Source organism: Sapajus apella, unplaced genomic scaffold (genome assembly GCF_009761245.1).
Source record: "Sapajus apella isolate SASKATOON/1434 unplaced genomic scaffold, GSC_monkey_1.0 scaffold11, whole genome shotgun sequence".
NCBI classification, from domain to species: Eukaryota; Metazoa; Chordata; class Mammalia; order Primates; family Cebidae; genus Sapajus; species Sapajus apella.
Genome location: NW_022436951.1, coordinates 5380711 through 5402839, shown reverse-complemented (window position 1 = coordinate 5402839; position 22129 = coordinate 5380711). Strand labels below are relative to the sequence as shown.

The 22129-nt window shown below is 37.1% G+C and overlaps 1 protein-coding gene and 1 long non-coding RNA gene across 5 annotated transcripts in view; both read left to right on the top strand.

Moving 5' to 3' along the window:
• Positions 1-22129, top strand: part of WDR70 (WD repeat domain 70) — a 328762-nt gene that overhangs the window by 40178 nt on the left and 266455 nt on the right. For all 4 annotated transcript variants that reach the window (XM_032278922.1, XM_032278923.1, XM_032278926.1 and 1 more), the window contains one exon: positions 20800-20859. In XM_032278922.1, coding sequence (XP_032134813.1) covers positions 20800-20859 — 60 coding nt within the window. The remainder of the gene's footprint in view (positions 1-20799; positions 20860-22129) is intronic.
• Positions 15688-19797, top strand: LOC116552251. The gene is made up of 2 exons (XR_004269295.1): positions 15688-18752; positions 19074-19797. It is a non-coding gene; the product is annotated as an uncharacterized LOC116552251 (long non-coding RNA).

Sequence of the window (22129 nt, the reverse complement as noted above, 5' to 3'; positions counted from 1 at the left end):
CCACCGTGCCCAACTAATTTTTGTATTTTTAGTAGAGCGGAGCTTCACTATATTGGTCAGGCTGGTCTCGAACTCCTGACCTTGTGATCAGCCTTCCTTAGCCTCCCAAAGTGCCGGGATTCAGGTGTGAGCCACTGTGCCGGCCTGAAACTGGCTTTTTTTTTTTTTTTTTTTTTTTAAGAGAATGTCTTAGTTATTCACTCTTTTCTGTTATTTTTCACAGCTATTATAATTCATTCCTCAATTAGCAGTGGCTCTATCAGTAATTCAGAATATTTTTTCAAAGACATGTCAAATCTTTCATCACAATAGATAAATATATAGAAGACCTGATACATAAATGTTTCAGACCTCACCAATCCCTATTTTGCCCATTCATTTTCTCTGACAAAGAGGTCTGCTAGTTTTTGTTTGTTTGTTTGTTTGTTTTTTTTTTTTTTTTTTTTTTTGAGACGGAGTTTCACACTTGTTACCCAGGCTAGAGTGCAATGGCGCGATCTCGGGTCACCGCAACCTCCGCCTCCTGGGTTCAGGCAATTCTCCTGCCTCAGCCTCCTGAGTAGCTGGGATTACAGGCACGCACCACCATGCCCAGCTAATTTTTTGTATTTTTAGTAGAGACGGGGTTTCACCATGTTGACCAGGATGGTCTCGATCTCTTGACCTCGCGATCCACCCGCCTCGGCCTCCCAAAGTGCTGGGATTACAGGCTTGAGCCACCGCGCCCGGCCTGTTTGTTTGTTTTTAAGGGATGGGGTTTTGCTATGTTGCACAGGCTGGTATAAAATTCTTGGGTTCAAGCAGTGCTTCTGCCTAAGCCTCCTGAGTAGCTAGGACTATAGGCGAATGTGGCTCCACCCAGCTTGGAGTTTGTTAGTTTTTTTTTTTTCTTTTTTTAGAGACAAGGTCTTGCCATGTTGCCCAGGCTGGTCTCGATCTCCTGGGCTCAAGCAATCTGCCTGCCTTGGCCTCCTAAACTGCTGCGATTATAGCTGTGAGCCCCTGTGCCAGGCCTGAGTCTGCTAGTTTTGACTTAAGTACTGATCAAAACTTTAATGCTACTTTCTCATTCCTCCAGTTTCTGCTTGTTAAAATTCTGTTCACCCTTTAGAGACCATTTGAAATGCGATTTCCTCTAAGCAACCTCTCCCGATGCCAGCAGTATGTGCTACTTCCCAGGCTTGGTTTCTGGCTTCTTATTAAATCATTATATGTGTGCTTGTCCTAACTCCCTTGCCTTTCTTTTACAATCATATATTATGACCTCAAGTGCAGGAACTTTCGTATAAAAGATATGGTAATTTTTAAAAACTCCTGTATTTTCTAATGCAATACCTTATAAATGGGATATCAGAGTAAATATTTATCAAATGGAATTGAACATTTTTGGTTTTTATAATTAAAAAGCTTATGACATTTAAATGCGTGTGTTTTTTTAAATGACACATAGCCCTTATTTTCTGTTTGGAAAATGGAAGTAGGTATATAAGTATGAACAAATGAATTGTGAGCTTAGAAATTAAATAAACATCTATTTCTGTAAGAATCATTATATATGCCTTGCTCTACCCTTACAATTTAGATACATTATAGTTTAATCATTACAAGAGCTACCTCAAGATAGAGATTACTTAATTAATTAAATTTATAGATTATAACTTATTCTTTATTTTGATAGCTTATGAACCTACCTGGCAAATGAGTCAGAAAAAGTTGTGGTTTTCTTTCCTTAAAACAGTCCACACAATACTTTCTAAAAAGTGTGATTTTTTTTTTTTCTTTTTGCTTTCTTTCCCACAGCATTCTTCTTTAAATGTGATTGTTTTTAATTGAGGTCTAGTATTTGTTTTTATTTTTATTTTGTGGAGATGAGGTCTTGCTGTGTTGCCCGGGCTGGTCTCAAACTCCTGGCCTGAAGCAACTCTCCTGTCTTGGCTTCCCAAAGTGCTGGGTGAAAGGTGTGAGATGCCACACCCTGCTTTTAAGGTGTAATTTAATATAATAATGTGCACAGATCTTAAAGGTTGAGTTTGGTGAGTTTTGACAGTTGTGTATATTGTGTGTAACACCATCTCAAAGAAGGTATAGAACATTTCCATCATTCCTATGGTTCTGTGTGCTCCCTCCTAGTTACAATATTTGTTTAAAAATGGTTTTCTTGGGTGGCCAGACACAGTGGCTCACACTTTTAATTCCAGCACTTTGGGACGCCAAGGCAGGCAGATCATTTGAGGTCAGGAGTTCAAGACTAGCCTGGCCAACATGGCGAAACCCTGTCTCTACTAAAAATACAAAAATTAGCCGGGCATGGTGGTGTGCACCTATAATTCCAGCTACTTGGGAGGCTGAGGCATGAGAATCGCTTGAACCTGGGAGGCAGAGGCTGTAGTGAGCTGATATCATGCCAGTGTACTCCAGCCTGGGCAACAGAATGAGACCCCGTCTTGATTTAAAAAAAAAAAAAAATTTTTTTTTGATAGCTCTATAATTGGAAACAAAATTACCAGAGTAATTACTAGTAGGTATATTATAAACTACACTGTCCAACTGTGATTAATTTCTTTGTTTCCTCTATGTATTTTACTCCAGTTACTAGTTAGTAGTGGGGTTTAGTGTTAAAAGGCACTATATTAAAAATGTTAATTTCTTTTGATAACAAACCTGTTTTTCTTACTTATTCTTACTTTATTCCATTTTGCTTATCTATAATGGTAATAAAATTGTTCTTTCCAGAATAATTTGAAGGATATTATTATTTTTCTTGGAACTAAGTAAAAAAAACTTCAAGTCTGAAGGATCAGAGAAAAGAGGTGAAAATTCTTTTAACATTTCTATTATTATTCTAATTTTTCTTTTTTAAGATGAAGGGGGTTGTAACTCAAGATTAAATAGAGACTTTGGGATTACTGAGGATTTTCATTATCTTTGCTATTTTGTTTCCCATTACTACAGAAAATGGAAAGTTGGATTTTTATGATGGTAACTAAGGGCTGGATGTAACAGCAACTTTCTGGTCGTGAGCACCTGTTTTCCGTGAACTTTGTCTGACTCCCTGGCTGGCACATTCTGTGGTGGAGAGTCCAAGTTTGGGCCACCACTGTGCTGCTTTGTCTTCTAGTCTGAGGCATCTCATACCCTTGGCCTTGGTCATTGCCAACCACCTGTATCAGTCAGTCTTCTTCCCTGATTCATGGGGAGAGGTTGAAGAATTGAAAGTGGGAGAAAATTATCTTTTAGTTCTCAGAAACTGATATGAGAATAAGATGATTCATGTAAATGTGCAACATAGGACTCATATTAGGCACTCAGAATTGCTGAGTTTTATCATTGTTTTCATTGTCAGTACCAATATCTGATCAATGACCAATTTTAATTTAATTGAAGTTGACTTAAAGCTTGAAAAAGTTGGTGTGAGAAAATGTAATGATTTTAATTTCAAAGTAGAATTAATGTCCTTTAAAAGAGTAGTTTAATTACACCTGCAAGGATCTGTCAGCAGAGGATGCTAGAAGCTGTATTCCCAAATCCAGTGAATGTTCCTTAGTGTTTCCAAACTTAACAGTTTGGAATGTGTATAGGTCTTCATTCTTTAAAATGGACATTAGGGGGCAATAGAAGCTCTTTGGCAAGAATCCAGTTTTCCCCCTTTCCTGTCTGTAGTAGAAAGAAAAAAGAGCCTTTTATAAATAATGGCTTCTATAGACTGGAACACTTGCACATTTTTAGGCTCTTCCTGCCACAGTTATGTCAAAACAGTGCAGTCTTTTTAAAGCTCCCATTTACAGGTAAGCTTTTATATCCTCTCAAGGGTTCTTTCTGCCTCTGAGCCGTGGTTTTTATTTTGTTCAACAAATATTTTGTGCATCTGCTATGTGAATGGACACTGCTAGTATGGATCAAAATGAAGATACTTTGAGGAAGATGGACTAGGTCATGTGGATAATCCAAGTCATACTTTAAATGCAGTGAGGAATATGGGGGTACTTTTTTTTTTTTTTTTTGAGACGGAGTCTTGCTCCGTTGCCAGGCTGGAGTGCAGTGGCACCATCTTGGCTCACTGCAACCTCCACCTCCTGGGTTCAAGCAATTCTCCTTCCTCCGTCTCCCGGGTAGCTGTGATTACAGGCATCTGCTAATTTTTGTACTTTTAGTAGAGATGGGGTTTCACAATGTTGGCCAGTCGAGACTCCTGGCCTCAAGGGATCTGCCTGCCTTGGCCTCCCAAAGTGCTGGGATTACAGGTGTGAGCCACTGTGATGGGCGCAGTTAATTTCTATAAAGTAATGGAATGTTCCTTTTTTAAAGTCTTTCACTTTCATTTCTCTTTTCTTGTTTCATTTCTTTATGTCTTCCTACATAGGCCCTCACCTTTTTGCTGGGCGTGGTGGCATTATCTTTAACTCATGTTTCATTTTACCTTAAAGCCTCCTTTTTAAAAAACTGACTTTAGGCTGGGTGTGGTGGATCACCTGAGATCAGGATTTCGAGAACAGCCTGGCCAACGTGGCGAAACACCATCTCTACTAAAAATACAACAAATTAGCTAGGTATGGTGGCAGGTGACTGTAATCCTAGCTACTTGCGAGGCTGAGGCAGGAGATTTGCTTGAACCTGCGAGGTGTAGGTTGCAGCGGAGTTAGATATTTTCCTATTATTCATGATTTTACAGTTTGTATTTGAACACATTTTATTTTTTTAAAGTGCCAAATTGGTATAATAGCGTACATACATTGAAAAGCAGCACGAACAAAGCTATTAAACATTTTTTAAAACAGAGTTTTCTATTTATAGTCTGGGCAAGGTGGCTCACGCCTGTAATCCCAGTACTTTGGGAGGCCGAGGCTGGTGGATCATCTGAGGTCAGGAGTTCGAGACCTGCCTAGCCAACATGGTGAAACCCCACTTCTACTAAAAATACAAAAAAATCAGCTGGGACAAGTGGCGCATGTCTATAATCCCAGCTACTTGGGAAGCTGAGGAAGGAGAATTACCTGAACCTGGGAGGCAGAGGTTGCAATGAGTCGAGATGACACCACTGCATTCCAGCCTGGGTGGCAGAGTGAGACTCCCATCTCAAAAAAAAAAAAAAAAAAAGACATTTATCTATTTATAAATATACTGTTGCTTGTCTGTTTTTGGAATTAAAGTGTTCAAATGTCTGTATATGGTTAGCAGTTCTTAGAATTGCCTAGACAGCACACAGTAACACTTAATATAATTATAAAGGCGCCTAGATTGATCTCATTGACCAAAAGACATGCTAGATGGAGGCATCAGTACTGCACTTTGCAAGTGACAATTTAGTTTTTTTTCTATTTTTTTTTTTTGAAAGGGACAGGGTCTTGCTCTGTTGTCCAGGCTGGAGTACAGTGGTGTGATCATGGCTCACTTTAGCCTCAAGCTTCCAGGCTCAAGTGATCCTCCCACCTCTGCTTGCTGAGTAGTTGAAACTAAGGTGTGTGCCACCATGCCTGGCTAATTTTTTTATTTTTGTTTTTGTAGAGATGGGGTCTTGCTCTGTTGCCCAAGATGCACTTGGGCTCCTGGCCTCAAGCAGTTCTTCTGTCTCACTTCCCAAAGTGCTGAGATTACAGGTGTGAGCCACCATGTCTAGCCAACAATGTAGTTCCAACAGACTATCACTCATCAAATTAACTTTGTGTTGATGTGAATTAACATTTTATTTGTTTCATAGTTATAATTTTATTTAATTTGTAATTTTTCCAGCTTTTTGTCAAAAAAGCATTTTTTATGTGTGCCTGCTATAAGCTGAACATGATTCTGGGTGCGTAGGTACATCAGAGAACAAAACAGACAAATCTTGCTTTTATAGAACTTGCATTCTAATAGGGAGAAATAGGTAATAAATAAAGGCTGAGTATGGTAGCTCATACCTGTAACCCCAGCACTTTGGGAGGCTAAGGTGGGTGTGGCTCACTTGAGCCTAGGAATTCAAGAACAGCCTGCATGGCAAACCCTGTCTGTACAAAAAATAGAAAAATTAGCTGTGCATGGTGGTGCAGGCCTTTCGTCCCAGCTACTCATGAGGCTGAGGTGGAAGGATCATCTAAGTCTGGGGCAGTTGAAGCTGCAGTGAGTGAACCGTGATTGTGCCTCTGTACTCCAGCTTGGGTGACAGAGTGATACCCTGTCTCAAAAACACAGCAAAAAAGATAAACATAAACAATAGAAAGCTATAAATGATATAAGTAAAGGGAAGACGTGGAGCGCGATAACATGGATCAGAAGTGCTAATTGGGAGACAGGTTGTAATTTAAAATGGGCGGTCAAGGTAGACTTCCTTCAGAAGATGACCTTTGAGAAGACTTGAAAGAGATTAGGAACTTGACCATGTAGATATCTGCGAGAACAGTGCAGGCATAAGGAACAGCCAGTGCAAAGGCCCAAAGGTAGGAATATGTCTGGCATGTTCATGAAAACAGCTCTTAGGTGAGTATGGCTAGAACAGCGTGAACAAGAGGGAGAGAAGTAAGAGATGACTAACATCAGAGCACTAACAGGAAGACTTGGAGGCCATTGTAAAGGCTTTTCCTTTTATGCTTTTTTTTTCTTTAAGCCTTAGTTTGTGTATAATTTTGCTGATTTTTGAGCTTAGTAATGGCATAATTTGAACGATGTTTTTTAAAATGGAAATGATTTGGTAATTGATTATAAATGTGTGGTGAGAGTGACTCATTGAGATTATTAGTTTTGTAGTTGGTAGATAGTGGTACTGGATGTGAGCTAGAAAACTGGATGAACAGAATTTGGAGGCTGAGTGATGGGGAAAATCGTAAATTCAGTTTTGGACAATTAAGTTCAGGTATTTCTGAGACATCCAGGCAAAAGCATCCTGATGACAGTTAGAAATAATAGATTTGTTGTTGAGAGACGTATAGCCTGAGATTATAGATTTTAGAACGTCAGCATATGGGTGGCTATTGAAGCTCTGAGAATGAACAAGAATATGACAGGAGAATGTTCAAGATGAGTAGAAAGCCTAGGACAGAACCCCGAGGGGGAGTCTAGAGAAGGAATATCCTGCACAGGTGGCCAAGAAGGAGGTAGAAGGTAAATAAGTGTCATGGAAACCAAAAGAAAGGTTGTTTTAGGAAAAAATGTGTGGTCAATTGTGTCAGAATTATAGAGACACAAAATGAGAAGCATCTTTATTATATTTAATGACAAAGTGTAATTATTTTAACTTTAAGCAGTAATGCAGATTATGTGAGATTACTTTACAGTTTTTTTTTTTCCACCAAATCAAAACATCCCTGTTTCAGTTATCTACTTCTTTGTAACAAACCACCTTAAACTTAATGACTTAAAAGAACAGCCTTTATAATTTTTCTCATGAGTATGAGTTGACTGGAGTTTAGCTGTTTCTTCTGATCCTACTTCAAACCTCTTGTGTAGCTGCAGTTAGCATGTAACATGTCCACCATGGCCTTAGTTACATAGCTGGTGCCTTGGTGGGACAGCTGGAAAGCTGGCTCGGCTGAAACTCAGGGAAAGTATCTTCTCTCTCTCTAGTCTTTCCAACAGTATATCCAGACTTCTTGCTTGATGATTCAGCATAGGAGAAGACACTACAAGGATGTGACTACTGAGAGATGTGATCTACTGAGGCCGTTTTTTTTTTTGGAGACTAATTAACATATCTCCCTAAAAGTAATTGCTTTATAGCCTAATCTGGGTTCTTTTCTTTTTCTTTTTCTTTCTTTCTTTCTTTTTTTTTTTTTTTTTTGAGATGGGGTCTCTGTTGCCAGACTGGAGTACAGTGGTACAGTCACAGCTCACTGTAGCCTTGACCTTCCAGGCTTAAACAATCCCACTTCAGCTTCCTGAGTAGTTGGGAATACAGGTATGTACTACCATGCCCAGCTAATTTATATATATATATATATTTGAGATAGAGTTTCACTCTTGTTGCCCAGGCTGGAGTGCAATGGTGCGATCTCAGCTCACCGCAACCTCCGCCTCCCGGATTCAAGCGATTCTCCTGCCTCAGACTCCCGAGTATCTGGGATTATAGACATGCGTCACCACACCCCTCTAATTTTGTATTTTTAGTAGAGATGGGATTTTTCCATGTTGGTCAGGCTGGTCTCAAACGCCCGACCTCAGGTGATCTGCCCATTCGGCCTCCCAAAGTGCAGAGATGGGGTTTTGCTGTATTGCCCAGGTTGGTCTCAAACTCATGGGTTCAAGTGATTTTCCTGCCTTGGTCTCCCAAAATGTTGGAATTACAGGCATGAGCCACCACGCTCATTTATATCTGGACTTTTGAACTCTCTAAAAAGAAACACATGTCAATTAATTGATTCATATAAACATGCACACATAGACATATTCTTATAGACATATGTGTATATGTATATACACATATATATACACACATGCATACACACACATGCACACACTTTTTATTCCTAATAGGATTCTCAACGTGTAACTAGTATAAAAGATGCATTTCCTGGTCTGGCGTGGTGGCTCACGCCTGTAATCCCTCTACTTTGGGAGGCTGAGGTGGGTGGATCACCTGAGGTCAGGAGTTTCAGACCAGTCTGGCCAACATGATGAAACTCCGTCTTCACTAAAAGTTAGCTGGGCATGATGGCAGGTGCGTGCTATTCAGGAGGCTGAGGCAAGAGAATTGCTTGAACCTGGGAGGTGGAGGTGGAGGTTGCAGTGAGTCAGGATCATGCCATTGCACTCCAGTCTGGGCAACAAGAGTGAAACTCTGTCTCAAAAAGAAAAAAAAAAAAAAATTTTTTTTCCACCTTTTTTTTTAGCTGCTATGGGCTTGTGGCTTTTTTTTTTTTAATAGATAGGGTTTCACTATGTTGGTCAAGGCTGGTCTCGAACTCCTGATGTCATGTACCACCTGCCTCGGCCTCCCAAAGTGCTGGGATTAGAGGTGTGAGCCACCGTGCCCAGCCTGACTCTGGCTTAGTTCTGGCCAGTGAGATGTGAGAGCAAGAATATGAACAACTTCTGAGAGGAAACTTAATGGGAAGAGATGTATCCTCCTTTTTGTTTTTTTTCCTGCTGTCTGGAAACCACAGCAGCCTTTTGGACCATCGCTTAGACTTGTTGAATTTATGAATGCTGCAAGCTGTGGTCCTGATTGTCTTGGAGACATATGTCAGTCCTGACTTTATTTTGGGTTTTCTGTTACAGCCAAAACTAATTCTGTCAGGCTTTTGTTATGTATATTGTGTGGTTTTTCTTTCTTTCTTTTTTTTTTTTTTTGCATTTTTAAAAAATACCAGTTTTGCTTCTTTGCAGACATCAGCAAAAAAAGTAAAAAATCAGTTTTATTGAGGTATACTTTGCACACAGTAAAATACAACCAATTTATGAGTAGAGTTTGTAAAATTTTAATAGATTTAAGCATCAAGTAATTACTACTATAATCAAGATTTAAAACATTTCCAAAAATGCTACTTTCAAGCCATCTTGCTGTCAATCCATTATTTCCTCCATTTACCCCTAACCCCAGGCTAATCTGCTTTCTGTCACTATAGATTAATTTAGCCCATTCTAGAATTTTATATAAATGGAAACGTGCTATATAAATTCTTGTGTTTGACTTACTTTGCACAGCACAATGCTTTTGAGACTTGCTCATCTTGTCTCATGTGTTAGTGCTTTGTTCATTTCTATTGCTAAGTAGTAGTCCCTTTATGAATCTACCACAGATTATTCATCTTTTGATAGACAAATAGCTTTTTCTCAGTTTTTGGCTATTCTGTATAAAGCTACTATGATCATTCTTGTACAGGTCTTTTTGTAGACATATGTTTACATTTCTCTTGTAAGCAAAATTGCTAGATCACATGGTAAGTGTATGTTTATAAGAAACTAGCAAACTATTTTTCAGAGTGATTATACTATTTTACAGTCTCACCTGCAAAATTGGAGAATTCATTTTCCTCCATATCCTTGCCAACACTTGGTATTGTTAGTAATTTTAATGTTAGCTATTCTAGTAAGTGTGTAGGGCTGTTTAATTGTGGCTTTAATTTACATTTCCTTGTTGACTGACATTAAATATCTTGTGATGATATTTAATGTGTTGCCTAGGCTTGATTCAACCTCCTGGCTCAAGCAGTTTCTCCTGCCTCAGGCTCCTGAGAAGCTGGGACTGCAAGTGTGCATCACTGTGCCTGGTTAATGTGTACATCATTTGTGAAGTGTCTGTTCATGTCTTTTGTCCATTTGAAAAATAAGGTTGCATTTTTATTATTGAGTTTTAGAGTTTATTTTTGATTTAAATATTTTACATGGAAGTATTTTGTCACATAAATGTCATATTTATACACATAAATGTATTGTAAATATCTTTTTCCAGTCTGAATCTGCTTTTTATTTTCCTGATCATGTCTTTTGAGGATGGAAGTTGTAAATTTTGATAAAATACAATTTTTCAGTTTTTTTTTTCTTTTTGGTGTATATTTTTTGTATTCTAAGAAATCTTTGCTTACCAATGATTACAGTAATTTTCTCCTCATCGTTTTTTGGTTTAGTTTTTATGTTTAAGTCTATTAACTGTTTCAAGTTAATTTTTGTGTATGGTGCAAGGAAAGGATTGGGGTTCCTTTTTTATTTTTTCTAAATTGATATCCAGTAGTTTGAGTATCGTTTGTTTAAAAGGTCTTCTCATTGGGATTATCTTGGCACTTTCTTGAAAATAAATTTTTATATGTGTGGGTTAATTTCTGATTTCTTTATTTCATTGATGCGTATAGCCATTTACTCTAATATCACAATGTCTTAGTTACTGTAGCTCAGTTACTGTCTTAATTATTGTAGCTCTGTACATGAAATTATGTAGTGTAAAGTTCTCTGACTTGTTTGTTTTGAAAACTTTTGGTTACTCTAAGTCTTCAAAGTGACATAAACATTTTAGAATTAGATTGTAAATTTGTACAGAACTGCCTCCTGAGATTTTGGTTGAGATTGTATTGAATCTATAGATTAGTTTTGAGAGCATTGCTTTCCTAACAATGTTAAGTTTTCCAATCCATAAACATTATGTATATTTCCATTTATATTAAGTTCTCCCTAATTTTTCTTAGTAAAAGTGTTAAGTGTACAGGTCTTGCACATATTTTAAAAAATTATTCTTAAGTTTTAATGTTTTTTGATATTATCTTAAATGGCTTGTGATACTGTACCTGGCCTGCTTTTAAATTTTATTTGTGAACTTTCCAGTGTCCTAACATATCTCTTAGAGGAAAACCTAGTTCCAATATACGGTTTTATAAAATATCTTTATTATGATGTAAAGTCAGAGAAAAGGAGTGATAAGATGAAAGTAAAGTGGTCTACTAATGAGGTAGAAAAAGCAGTGTGATTGAGTGAGATCTGAAGAGAGAGCTGTTGTAGTTAAAGATTTGGATTTCTTGGTTTGTGTTTTAGAATCAAAGCAGGATTGGGTGCCAATTAATTCTAGAATTGGACATGAGAGTAAATGACCGAATAATGGTAAAAAAAAAAATGAAAGACTAGTTTATTGAATGCATTTTCCACATTGACTAAAATCATCCTGTACTAATGAAGTTTTTACTGTTGTAATTAATACTTTTGTATAGATTTTTTTCTTTCTTTTTTTTTTTTTTTTTTTTTTGTTATGGAGTCTCACCCTGTCACCCAGGCTGGAATGCAGTGGCACGGTCTCGGCTCACTGAAACCTGCACTTCCCTGGTTTAAGCAGTTCTCCTGCCTCAGCCTCCCAAGTAGCTGGGATTACAAGCCTGCGCCACCACACCAGCTAATTTTTGTGTCTTCAGTAGAGACGGGATTTCACCATGTTGGCCAGGCTGGTCTCAAACTCCAGACCTCAAGTGATTCACCTGCCTTGGCCTTACAGCTGGTGGGATGACAGTTGTCAGCCATTGTGCCCAGCCTGTGTATAGATTTTTTTTTTTTTTTTTTTTGAGATGGAGTGTCTCAGTCTATTGCCCAGGCTAGAGTGCAGTGGCACGATCTTGGCTCACTGCATCCCCCACCTCCTGGGTTCAAACCATGTTCCTGCCTCAGCCTCCTGAGTAGCTGGGACTACAGGCGTGTGCCACCATGCCTGGCCAAATTTTATATTGTTGATAGTGATGGGGTTTTACCATGTTGGCCAGGCTGGTCTGGAACTCCTGACCTCAGGTGATCAGCCTGCCTCAGCCTCTCAAAGTGCTGGGATTACAGGCATGAACCACCGTGCCCAGCCATAGATTTTTAAAGTCCTGACTGTCATTGGTTTGCAAGATTGATGAAGACAGGAATCTTCTTTCTTGATAACCAGAATATCATCAGTACTCAGTACTCAATAAATATTTATTGAATAGTTAATTATAAGAATGATGTCAGGGCTTTGTGTGGAGAATAACAGAACTACCTTTATTTCTTCACATCTGAGTCCTTAAGATCTCTTAATAATTCCTCCTTTTTTCTTTTTGCTACCCCCACTATATGGTGTGTCTCAATTCAGGTCCTCTCTGGACTGTTGCAAGAATATTTTAATAGGGTTCCCTGTGCTTAAACTGGCATTTATCTTACACTAGTAATTTTATAGTCCAGCCTCTACACGACAACCTTGATGATTTTTTATTTATTAATATTATTGTGGAAAAAACACATAACATAAAATTTACCGTCTTAACCATTCAAGTGTACAGTTCAGTATTGTTACATATATTCACATTGTTGTATAATCAATCCCCAGAACTTTTTCATCTTGCTAACTGAAACTCTATATTCATTAAATAGCAACTTCCAATTTTCTCCTGTCCCTAGTCCCTGGAAGCAACTGTTCTGGTTTCTATTTCTATTAATCGGATTGCTCTAGATAGCGCATATAAGTGGAACCGTATAGTGTTTGTGTTTTTGTAACTGACTTATGTTACTTAGCATGATGTCTTCAAGGTTCATCTGTGTTGTAGCATGTGTCAGAATTTCCTTTCTTTTTTTTTGAGATGGAGTCTCATTCTTTTGCCAGGCTGGAGTGCAGTGACATTATCTTGGCTCACTGCAACCTCCACCTCCCGGGTTTAGGGGATTCTCCTGCCTCAGTCTCCCAACTATCTGGGACTACAGGCATGTGCCACCATGCCCAGCTAATTTTTCTATTTTTAGTAGAGATGGGGTTTCACCATATTATTGTCCAGGATGGTCTTGATCTCCTGACCTCTTGATCCGCCTGCCTCAGCCTCCTAAAGTGGTGGGATTACAGGCAATTTCCTTTCTTTTTAAGTCTGAAATATACTCTGTTTTATGTTTACGTCACATTGTGTTAATTCATCCATCAGTGGATGCTTGGATTGCTTCTCACCTCTTGGTTATTGTGAATACTACTGCTATGAACATGAATGTACAAATAGCTCTTCAAGACTCTGCTTTCAGCTATTTTGGGTATATACCTAGAATTGGAGTTGCTGGATCATAGTAATTCTATTTTTAATTTTTTGAGTAATTAGCAAGCTGTTTTCCCTAGTAGCTATAGCATTTTACATTCCCACCAGCATTGCACAAGGATTCCAGTTTCTCTACATCCTTGCCAACACTTGTTATTTTCTGTTTATTTGATGGTAAAAGCCATATATATATATATATATATATATTTTTACTGCTTTTGTTATTTTTTTTAATTGTGTTTTAGGTTTTGGAGTACATGTGAAGAACATGTAAGATTGTTGCATAGGTACATACACGGCAGTGTAGTTTGCTGCCTTCCTCCCTATCACCTATATCTGGCATTTCTCCCCATGTTATCCCTCCCCAGATCCCCAACTTGTCCTAGTTACACCCGCTGCCAGAGACCCCAGTGTGTGATGCTCCCCTCCCTGTGTCCATGTGTTCTCATTGTTCAACACCCGCCTATGAGTGAGAATATGTGGTGTTTGATTTTCTGTTCTTGTGTCAGTTTGCTGAGAATGATGGTTTCCACGTATTCCACGGTGTATATGTGCGACATTTTCCCTGTCCAGTCTATCATTGATGGGCATTTGGGTTGGTTCCAAGTCTTTGCTATTGTAAACAGTGCTGCAGTGAACATTCGTGTGCATGTGTCCTTACAATAGAATGATTTATAATCCTTTGGATATATACCCAGTAATGGGATTGCTGGGACAAATGGAATTTCTATATCTAGGTCCTTGAGGAATCACCACATTGTCTTCCACAATGATTGAACTAATTTACACTCCCACCAATATTGTAAAAGTGTTCCTATTTCTCCACATCCTCTCCTGCATCTGTTGTCACCAGATTTTTTAATGATCGCCATTCTAACTGGCATGAGATGGTATCTCAATGTAGTTTTGATTTGCGTTTCTCTAATGACCAGTGATGAGCATTTTTTCATATAGTATGAAGTGGTATTTTATTGTGCTTTTAATTACATTTCTTTAATTATTATTGATCTGAGCATCTTTTCTATGTGCTTATTTGCTATTTGTTTACCTTCTTTGGAGAAATGTCTATTCAAGTCTTTTGCTCATTTTAAAATGAGGGTTTTTCTTCTGTTGCTGAGCTGTAGAAATTAAAAAAAAATCTAGTTATTAATCCCTTATCATGTATATGATTTGCAAAAATGTTCTCCCATTTCTATATAGATTGCTTTTTACTGTATTGATTATTTATTTTGACACTGAGAACACCTGGGAGAGATTTTAAAATCTTAGACTTTTTTGTTGTTGTTGTTGAGGCAGAATCTCACTTAGTCACCCAAGCTGGAGTGCAGTGGCACGATCTTGGCTCACCACAACCCTCACCTCCTGGGTTCAAACGAGTCATGTCCCTCAGCCTCCAGACTAGCTAGAATTACAGGTGTGCGCTGCCACGCCTGGCTAATTTTTGTACTTTTAGTAGAAATGAGGTTTCACCATGTTGGTCAGGCTAGCCTCGAACTCCAGGCCTCAAGTGATCCACCCACCTCGGCCTTTCAAAGTACTGGGCTTACAGGGGTGAGCCACTGTGCCCAGCCTAAAATCTCAGACTTTATCAAATTACTTTCTATGACCCAGAGCTTAAACTTCTGTTTTTTGGAATTGAACACAACCTGGTTTCTAACTATCTCTCTGGCTTAATTTTTATTTTTATACATATACAGTTGGCCCTTTGAGAGGAGTTGGCTCCAGGACTCTCCTGCTGATCCCCAAATCCAAGGATGCTGAAGTCCATTATATAAAATGGCATAGTGCTGTATACATATAACAAATGCCCTTGCTCTGTTTTCTGCCTAACAATTCAAACTCTAGTGAGGGAAAAATATTTGAAGTTCAGAAAGTGTCAAGATTTATATTATTCTTTCTTAGATGTTCTTCATATTCATCTAGAGAACCTCTATTTTTGAAAGATACCAGAAATCTCATTTCTAACCACCTACTTTCTTACGCAGAATGGAATTGAGCACTGAACCCTGTGTATAATTCTGTTACAGTATCTCAAATGTTTTCATTTACCTGTTTGTTTACCTCTCTGTTTTGCTCTCTGGACTGACAGTTCTGTGTCAGAGTTTTTGTTATGGGTCTTTTGTCATTAATCTAACTGTGGTAATCAGTGTGTGGTATGTAATTAAATAATAAATGTTTGTTAATTAAATAACAAATGTTACTGTTATAAATTAAATAACAGTAACATTTGTTATTTAATTTATTTACTCACTAATTAACGTTTGTTTAGTGAGTAAATAAATAAGTAAATAAAATAAACATTTGTCATTTAATAACAAATGTTATTAAATTTATGTAATAACAAATGTTAATTAGTGAGTAAATGAAGGTATTAGTTCATTCCACACCGATATGAAGAAATACACAAGACTGGATAATTTATAAAGGAAAGAGGTTTAATTGACTCAGTTCCACATTACCGAGGAGGCCTCAGGACACTTATAATCATGGCAGAAGGCAAAGGAGAAGCAGGAACCTTCTTCATAGGGTGGCAAGACAGAGTGTGGAGCAGGGGAAATGTCAGATGCTTTATAAAACCATCAAATCTTGTGAGACTCACTCAATATTGAGAACAGCATGGGGAAACTGCCCCCATAATCCAGTTTCCCCCACCTGATCCTGCCCTTGACAGGTGGGGATTCTGGATAATAGAGGGATTACAATTCAAGATGAGATTTTGGATGGGGACACAGCTGAACCCTATCAATGAAGAAATGAATTAATGTTAAGTTGGCGTTATTGAATCTCCAGAGTTGCACTAGAATAGACTTTAATTCTGGTTGCCTGCACTGGTAACTGTACTTAAATGATTTCTGGGAGAAAATAGCTCTCATTTGCAAGCTTCTTTTTGGCAGTCCTTACTCTCTTCCCCTAGCACCCAGCAACTTTGTAGCAGATCTTTGTTAGTGGATGGAGGTTTTATTATGGTGTATACTTTATTTGTATACAATTTACTTGTGATCTTAACGTAGAAAGGTTGTTTCTGTTTCAAAGTAATTTGAAATCTCTGTAAGGATGTTCATCAGATAGAATTGCTCATATTATTTTATATATATTTGCTATTGTTGTTATTGAGGGTAGATCACAGAGCCTGGGAAATAGTCCTTTGGTTGGTTATCAAAATTAAGCCAAAACAAAAAATAGTATATTTCTCCTTCTTCCATTAGAACTGTAGCTCTTGTTATGAATTCTGGTAATAAATTACTTCATTAAAGTCAAATAGTTTATGATGTTCCTTGGCAGGGAAATCTTGAAAATATTTTACTGTTACAGCAAATTTCACACTAAGTTATATTTCAAAAAGTCATTAGTAAAAGTTCTGGAAAAAGAACAGTCACTGTCAAGTGATATGCTACCAAAAGATGGATTGCTACTATTTTAGATGATTTAGCTGTGCTAGTTATATGGGATTTTTATGAGTTACGCTATGCATGATTTCCAGTAAAACTTTGATTTTAAATGTAAACATTTATTTAAATGTTTAATCCACTCCTAACATAAATACTAAGTTGTGTGTTCTTATAAATTTGTTTAAGTGTTAGAACTTATATATAGGCACATTCTGCATTGAAATAAGTGAAATAATTTTCATCCTAGCTTTTTGGTGACAGTATTTCTATTTGCTGAGTGATGAAAAAGTAATTAGTTATGAAATGAGATACAAACTATGATAGATTCTTCTGTAAATAGAACATTTCAAGTTTTATCTTGGTTCTTGCAAGAATATTTAGTACTTATACATGATTTTTCCTTGTGTTCAAATGTGCTCAGCTGCAAAGGGAGTAGTGACTCAGATAATTCAATATAGGGAATAGTCCAGAATTTGACCTTTAAATTGTTTTGGAATTTGCATTCAAATATTGATATCTCTGAAAGAGGTATGAGCAGCACTTTCCACAATATAGTAAACAGTCCAGTAATGTCTTTATCTTGAAATAAACTGCAGATTGCCCAACTGTTTCTTTATTATCTAAAACAAAACTGCCTTTATTTCTGTATTGTTGCAATTTTTAATCTGCTTTTAGTCTGGGGTATAATAATTTGGCCTTAAAAGATTTTCAGCTTTTGAAAATCTTCAGTTATCTCTTGCCTCTCACTTACCAGGCTGGCCTGATGTGATACCACCTGCTTTTCTTTATATATACATATATATATATTTTTTTCTTTTGCCAGTTTTTGCTGTAGCAGCACCTGCTTTTCTTTATGGACATAACCATTACTCTAAAATTTGAGAGTAATTAAAAATTATAGTCTATTGTAATGAACAAGGTAGACATTGGGCCATTTATTCATTTCTAAAACCTCTCTGAGTGTGTGTGTCTGCCATATACTAGCTTTTTTTTTTTTTTGTGGATAGAGGATCCAAAGATGATAGATAGCCTTTGAGAAACTTATATTTTGCAGTTTGGCAAGGAGGTGGTGGTAGGGGAGATAGGTAAAAAAATTGCAATGTATTGTCATAAGTTCTGTGATTGAGATAAGGAAATGTCATAGGAATGCGTAGGAGGGTCATTTAACCCAGAGTTTGAAATGTACATCTGAACTGAGTTTTGAAGGGTGAGTAGAAATTAGCCAGATAAAGAGGAAAATAATCCTGGAAAAACTCTAAGACGATGTGACCAATATAGGAGATCAGCTTTGGAATAAATAGTGGCTATCATTTATTGAGCTCTACCATGTGCCAAACTCTGTGATAGGAGTTTGAAACCACTTACCTCAGTGTAACTTGTGCAGCAGGTGCTATTATTCATAGTTTGTAAATGAAGAAACAGAGTCACAAGTTTCCTCACGTCATCACGTGGTTAATTAATAGTATTGCTAGTTTAAAAAACTCTAGCTTTTCTGGCTTTTTCTTTCTGTAGGCTGTTTTCGCCCAGCAAAGGACAGTTTCAAGATGGAGGAGATAAATAGTTACCATGCTATTGAAAGTTCACATGTGTAGATTAATTCTGAAAAGTGTGCAGAGGGATTTATAGTGACTTGTTTGTTCATTTAGGAGTATTTACTGAGAGCCTCTCATGTGCCAAGAACTGTGCAAAGAATTAGGAATAAAATGACAAATGCCAAAGTTGAGGTAGAGGGTGAAAGAAAGCGAGGACACTGACTGAAGCCATAGTTTGAAAAATCTGGATTGCAAAGGAAAAGATAATGATTGAGCAATACATTTTAGGGGAAGTCAGTAGTCTTAGTTTTTGTTTGTTTGTTTTTTTCGTATGGGAAGTATTAATACTTTGTTTATATGCTGAAGAGAAAGAGCCATAGCAGGGGAAAGATAGAAGATGTAAAAGAAAGAGCTTTTAGGTCACATGTTTTTTTTTTTTTTTTTTTTTTTTTTTTGAGGCAGAGTTTTTTTCTTGTCACCCCGGCTGGAGTGCAATGGTGCGATCTCGGCTCACCGCAACCTCCGCCTCCTGGGTTCAGGCAATTCTCCTGCCTCAGCCTCCTGAGTAGCTGGGATTACAGGCATGCGCCACCATGCCCAGTTGATTTTTTGTATTTTTAGTAGAGACGGGGTTTCAGCATGTGGACAAGGATGGTCTCGATCTCTTGACCTCGTGATCCACCCGCCTTGGCCTCCCAAAGTGCTGGGATTACAGGCGTGAGCCACCGCGCCCGGCTTAGGTCACATGTTTAATTAAGTAGATGGTGAGATGATTCTTGAATTTGTAATGGCTGTATAATTTTAGTGTGATTAGCCTGTTCTTGAGTAATGAGACTCGAATAAACAATGAAACCTCTTATTTAAATGATCGCTGTAACCTCTTATGCCCGATTTATGCATTCCTCTTTATTGTCCCTCAGTTATTCTGCCCCTACTTCTGTTTATCATAGGATTTGTTATACTGAATTAGAGTCATCGATATCTACCTGTTAGACGATATGCTTCTTGTGTGGCAGGGATGAGAAGAGACTATGTCTGATGCCACCTAACGACTGGTATAATCCCACTTCAGTAAATGCTTATTGAATCAGTGAATCAATGAATAACTTGGACTTTCTTATTTTTACCATTTTTGAACAATTTTCTTTTTGACTTTGAAGGGTTAAAAGGTATATAGCTACCCTATTAAGGTTTTGTTTGTTAGAAATTAAGTACTTAACACTTTAAGGTATGCCCTAGAATAGATAAAAAGAGAACGTTAAAAATTTTTGACGTTGAAAGGGTCTTGTTGGTTAATTTTTTGGAAACTCTGTAATGATTATTTTATACAAAGGTTACAATGTGCGTAAAATAATTTCTGATATTAAAGTATGGTAAGTAGAAATTAATAAAACAGCCTTTATTAATTTCTTTCAGTTTATGGTGGTTTGCTCGCTGTGAGATTTTTCTCTAGGCATAGTAAGACAGAAAAATAAAGAATTGCAAGATATAACCAAATTTTAATGTAAAGTATGTTTCTATTATTACCTTGGGAATAATGTTTTAAAATTTATCAGCACTCATAATTGTTAGGGCATTTAAAAATGACAGTTGCAATTAATAATGATGATTTAGTCTGTTCATTTCCCTAGGCCTGTTAGATTCTGTTTGCTTTTTATAATACAGAATATTGAAATTTATGCCGAAGTTATATGGTTTACCTTAAATATCAAAGTACACTTAATTAAGAAAAAAATGGAGAGTCTTTTAAGTTTTTCCAGATTTTTGATATAGACCTTTCTTTTTTTTTGAAATGGTCTGTCGGCCAGGCTGGAGTGCAGTGACGCAGCCTCGGCTCACTGCAGCCTCCTTTTGGGTTCAAGCAACTCTCCTGCTTGAGCCTCTCGAGTACCTGGGTCTACAGGCACTCGCCACGATGCCTGGCTAATTTTTAGTAGAGACAGGGTTTCACCATGTTGGTCAGGCTGGTCTTGAACTCCTGACCTCAGATGATCTGCCTGCCTTGGCCTCCCAAAGTGCTGGGCTTACAGGCGTGAGCCACTGTGCCCAGCCTGATATAGACCTTTTCACTCCTCTTGATAAGCTGTGATTTAAAGGAAAAATAAATTTCTAATTTTTCTTTATGAATTATACTATCAACAACTACTGGTTTATTTTTACTCTTGGATGAAATTAAAATTTCAATTTATATTTACAATAAGAGATACTTTCATAGAATCTAATGAGTTTCTTAGATTTATCCTTTTAGAGAGTTAAAATCAATTTATCAGTTCAGAGACCTATTGTAGTGGTATATCTAGAAGTGTAGAAAAAAGATATCCTCATACTTTTTTGTTGTTTTTTTATTAAGCTTTCGTTTAAAAACCAATGACAATTAAAAAAAATTAAATTTCCTGTGAATGTGGTATGTAGTTCCCCATAAATATGTTATTTTACCATTAATGTCATGGAGCTTTCTTGTTTCAGAATCCCGTCCACAAGATTCCTGACTCACATGAGATAACGCTGAAGCATGGCACTAAAACAGTAAGTTTAAAATTACAGGGCTGTCATGGAAAAGTGAACTAATAAGATACATTTGTATTAAGGCTAATTACACAATCAACTGATGACATAAAAGCTATAGACATTAAGGAAAAATAGATTACTTTTATGTTCAGTCAAAATAGCCATTTCCTTTTAGTTAAAATAGGAACACTTATTGTCATTGTTATTGTTGGCTTTAAATACCTTCTGTTCTTTAATATAGGAAAGTTATAAGTGGAAGAAAGAAATGAAACTCAAACACAATTTTGCTTTTCATGGTGTGGGAAAATTTCTCATTACCCTTAGCTTTACTTCTGTATCAGTAAAAGGCATGAGTTTGTTCATTTTTGAGATGAATGTTGAGATAAGAAATGGACTTTAAGTAGTTACTGCATGGCTCTAAGGTTATATTATTAATACTTAGTTTATAGATTGCATGTTTATGTTGTTGTATTTACTCATATTTAAGTAATCTAAAATATTTAAAGATGAATAATATAAAATATTTGAGATCTAAGGTGAAATCATTGTATCTTATTGCAAAACCACTAAAAGGCCAGGCGTGGTGACTCCCAGCACTTTGGGAGGCTGAGGCAGGCGGATTATGAGGTCAGGAGGTCAAGACCATCCTGGCTAACATGGTGAAACCCTGTCTCTACTAAAAAAATTAGCCGGCGTGGTGGCACCCGTCTGTAGTCCTAGCTACTTGGGAGGCTGAGGCAGGAGAATAGTTTGTATTTGAGAGGCAGAGATTCCAGTGAGCCAAGATCACCCCACTGCACTCCAACCTGGGCGACAGAGCAAGACCCCGTCTCAAAAAAACATTATGTTAAATATAATGGATTTATTGTTCTCTTAAATGAAATGTAAAATATTTAAAAATACTTTTGTTTTAATTTCTAGTGGAAATAGCTATACATAAACTCATATAAACAAAAGCTCTTTGGAGTCCTCAATAGATTTTAAGACTGTAAAGAGTCTTGAAATACAACAGTGTGGGAATTGCTGTGCTAAGAAATTATTTCCATCTAATTCTTAATATGTTTATTTTTTGTTAAATCAAGATTTCTTATATTTTTATTCTGAAATTGTGATGGAATTCTTTTTTTTGTGTTTTTAAGTAAATAAGAAAAAGTAGACAGTTTTTTTTTTTTTTTTTTTTTTGAGGGGGGTTTGCACTTGTTACCCACGGGGGATTGCCAATGCGCCGCGTTGGTGGCCCGCAACCACCTTTTTTTTTTTTTTTTTTTTTTTTTTTTTTTTTTTTTTT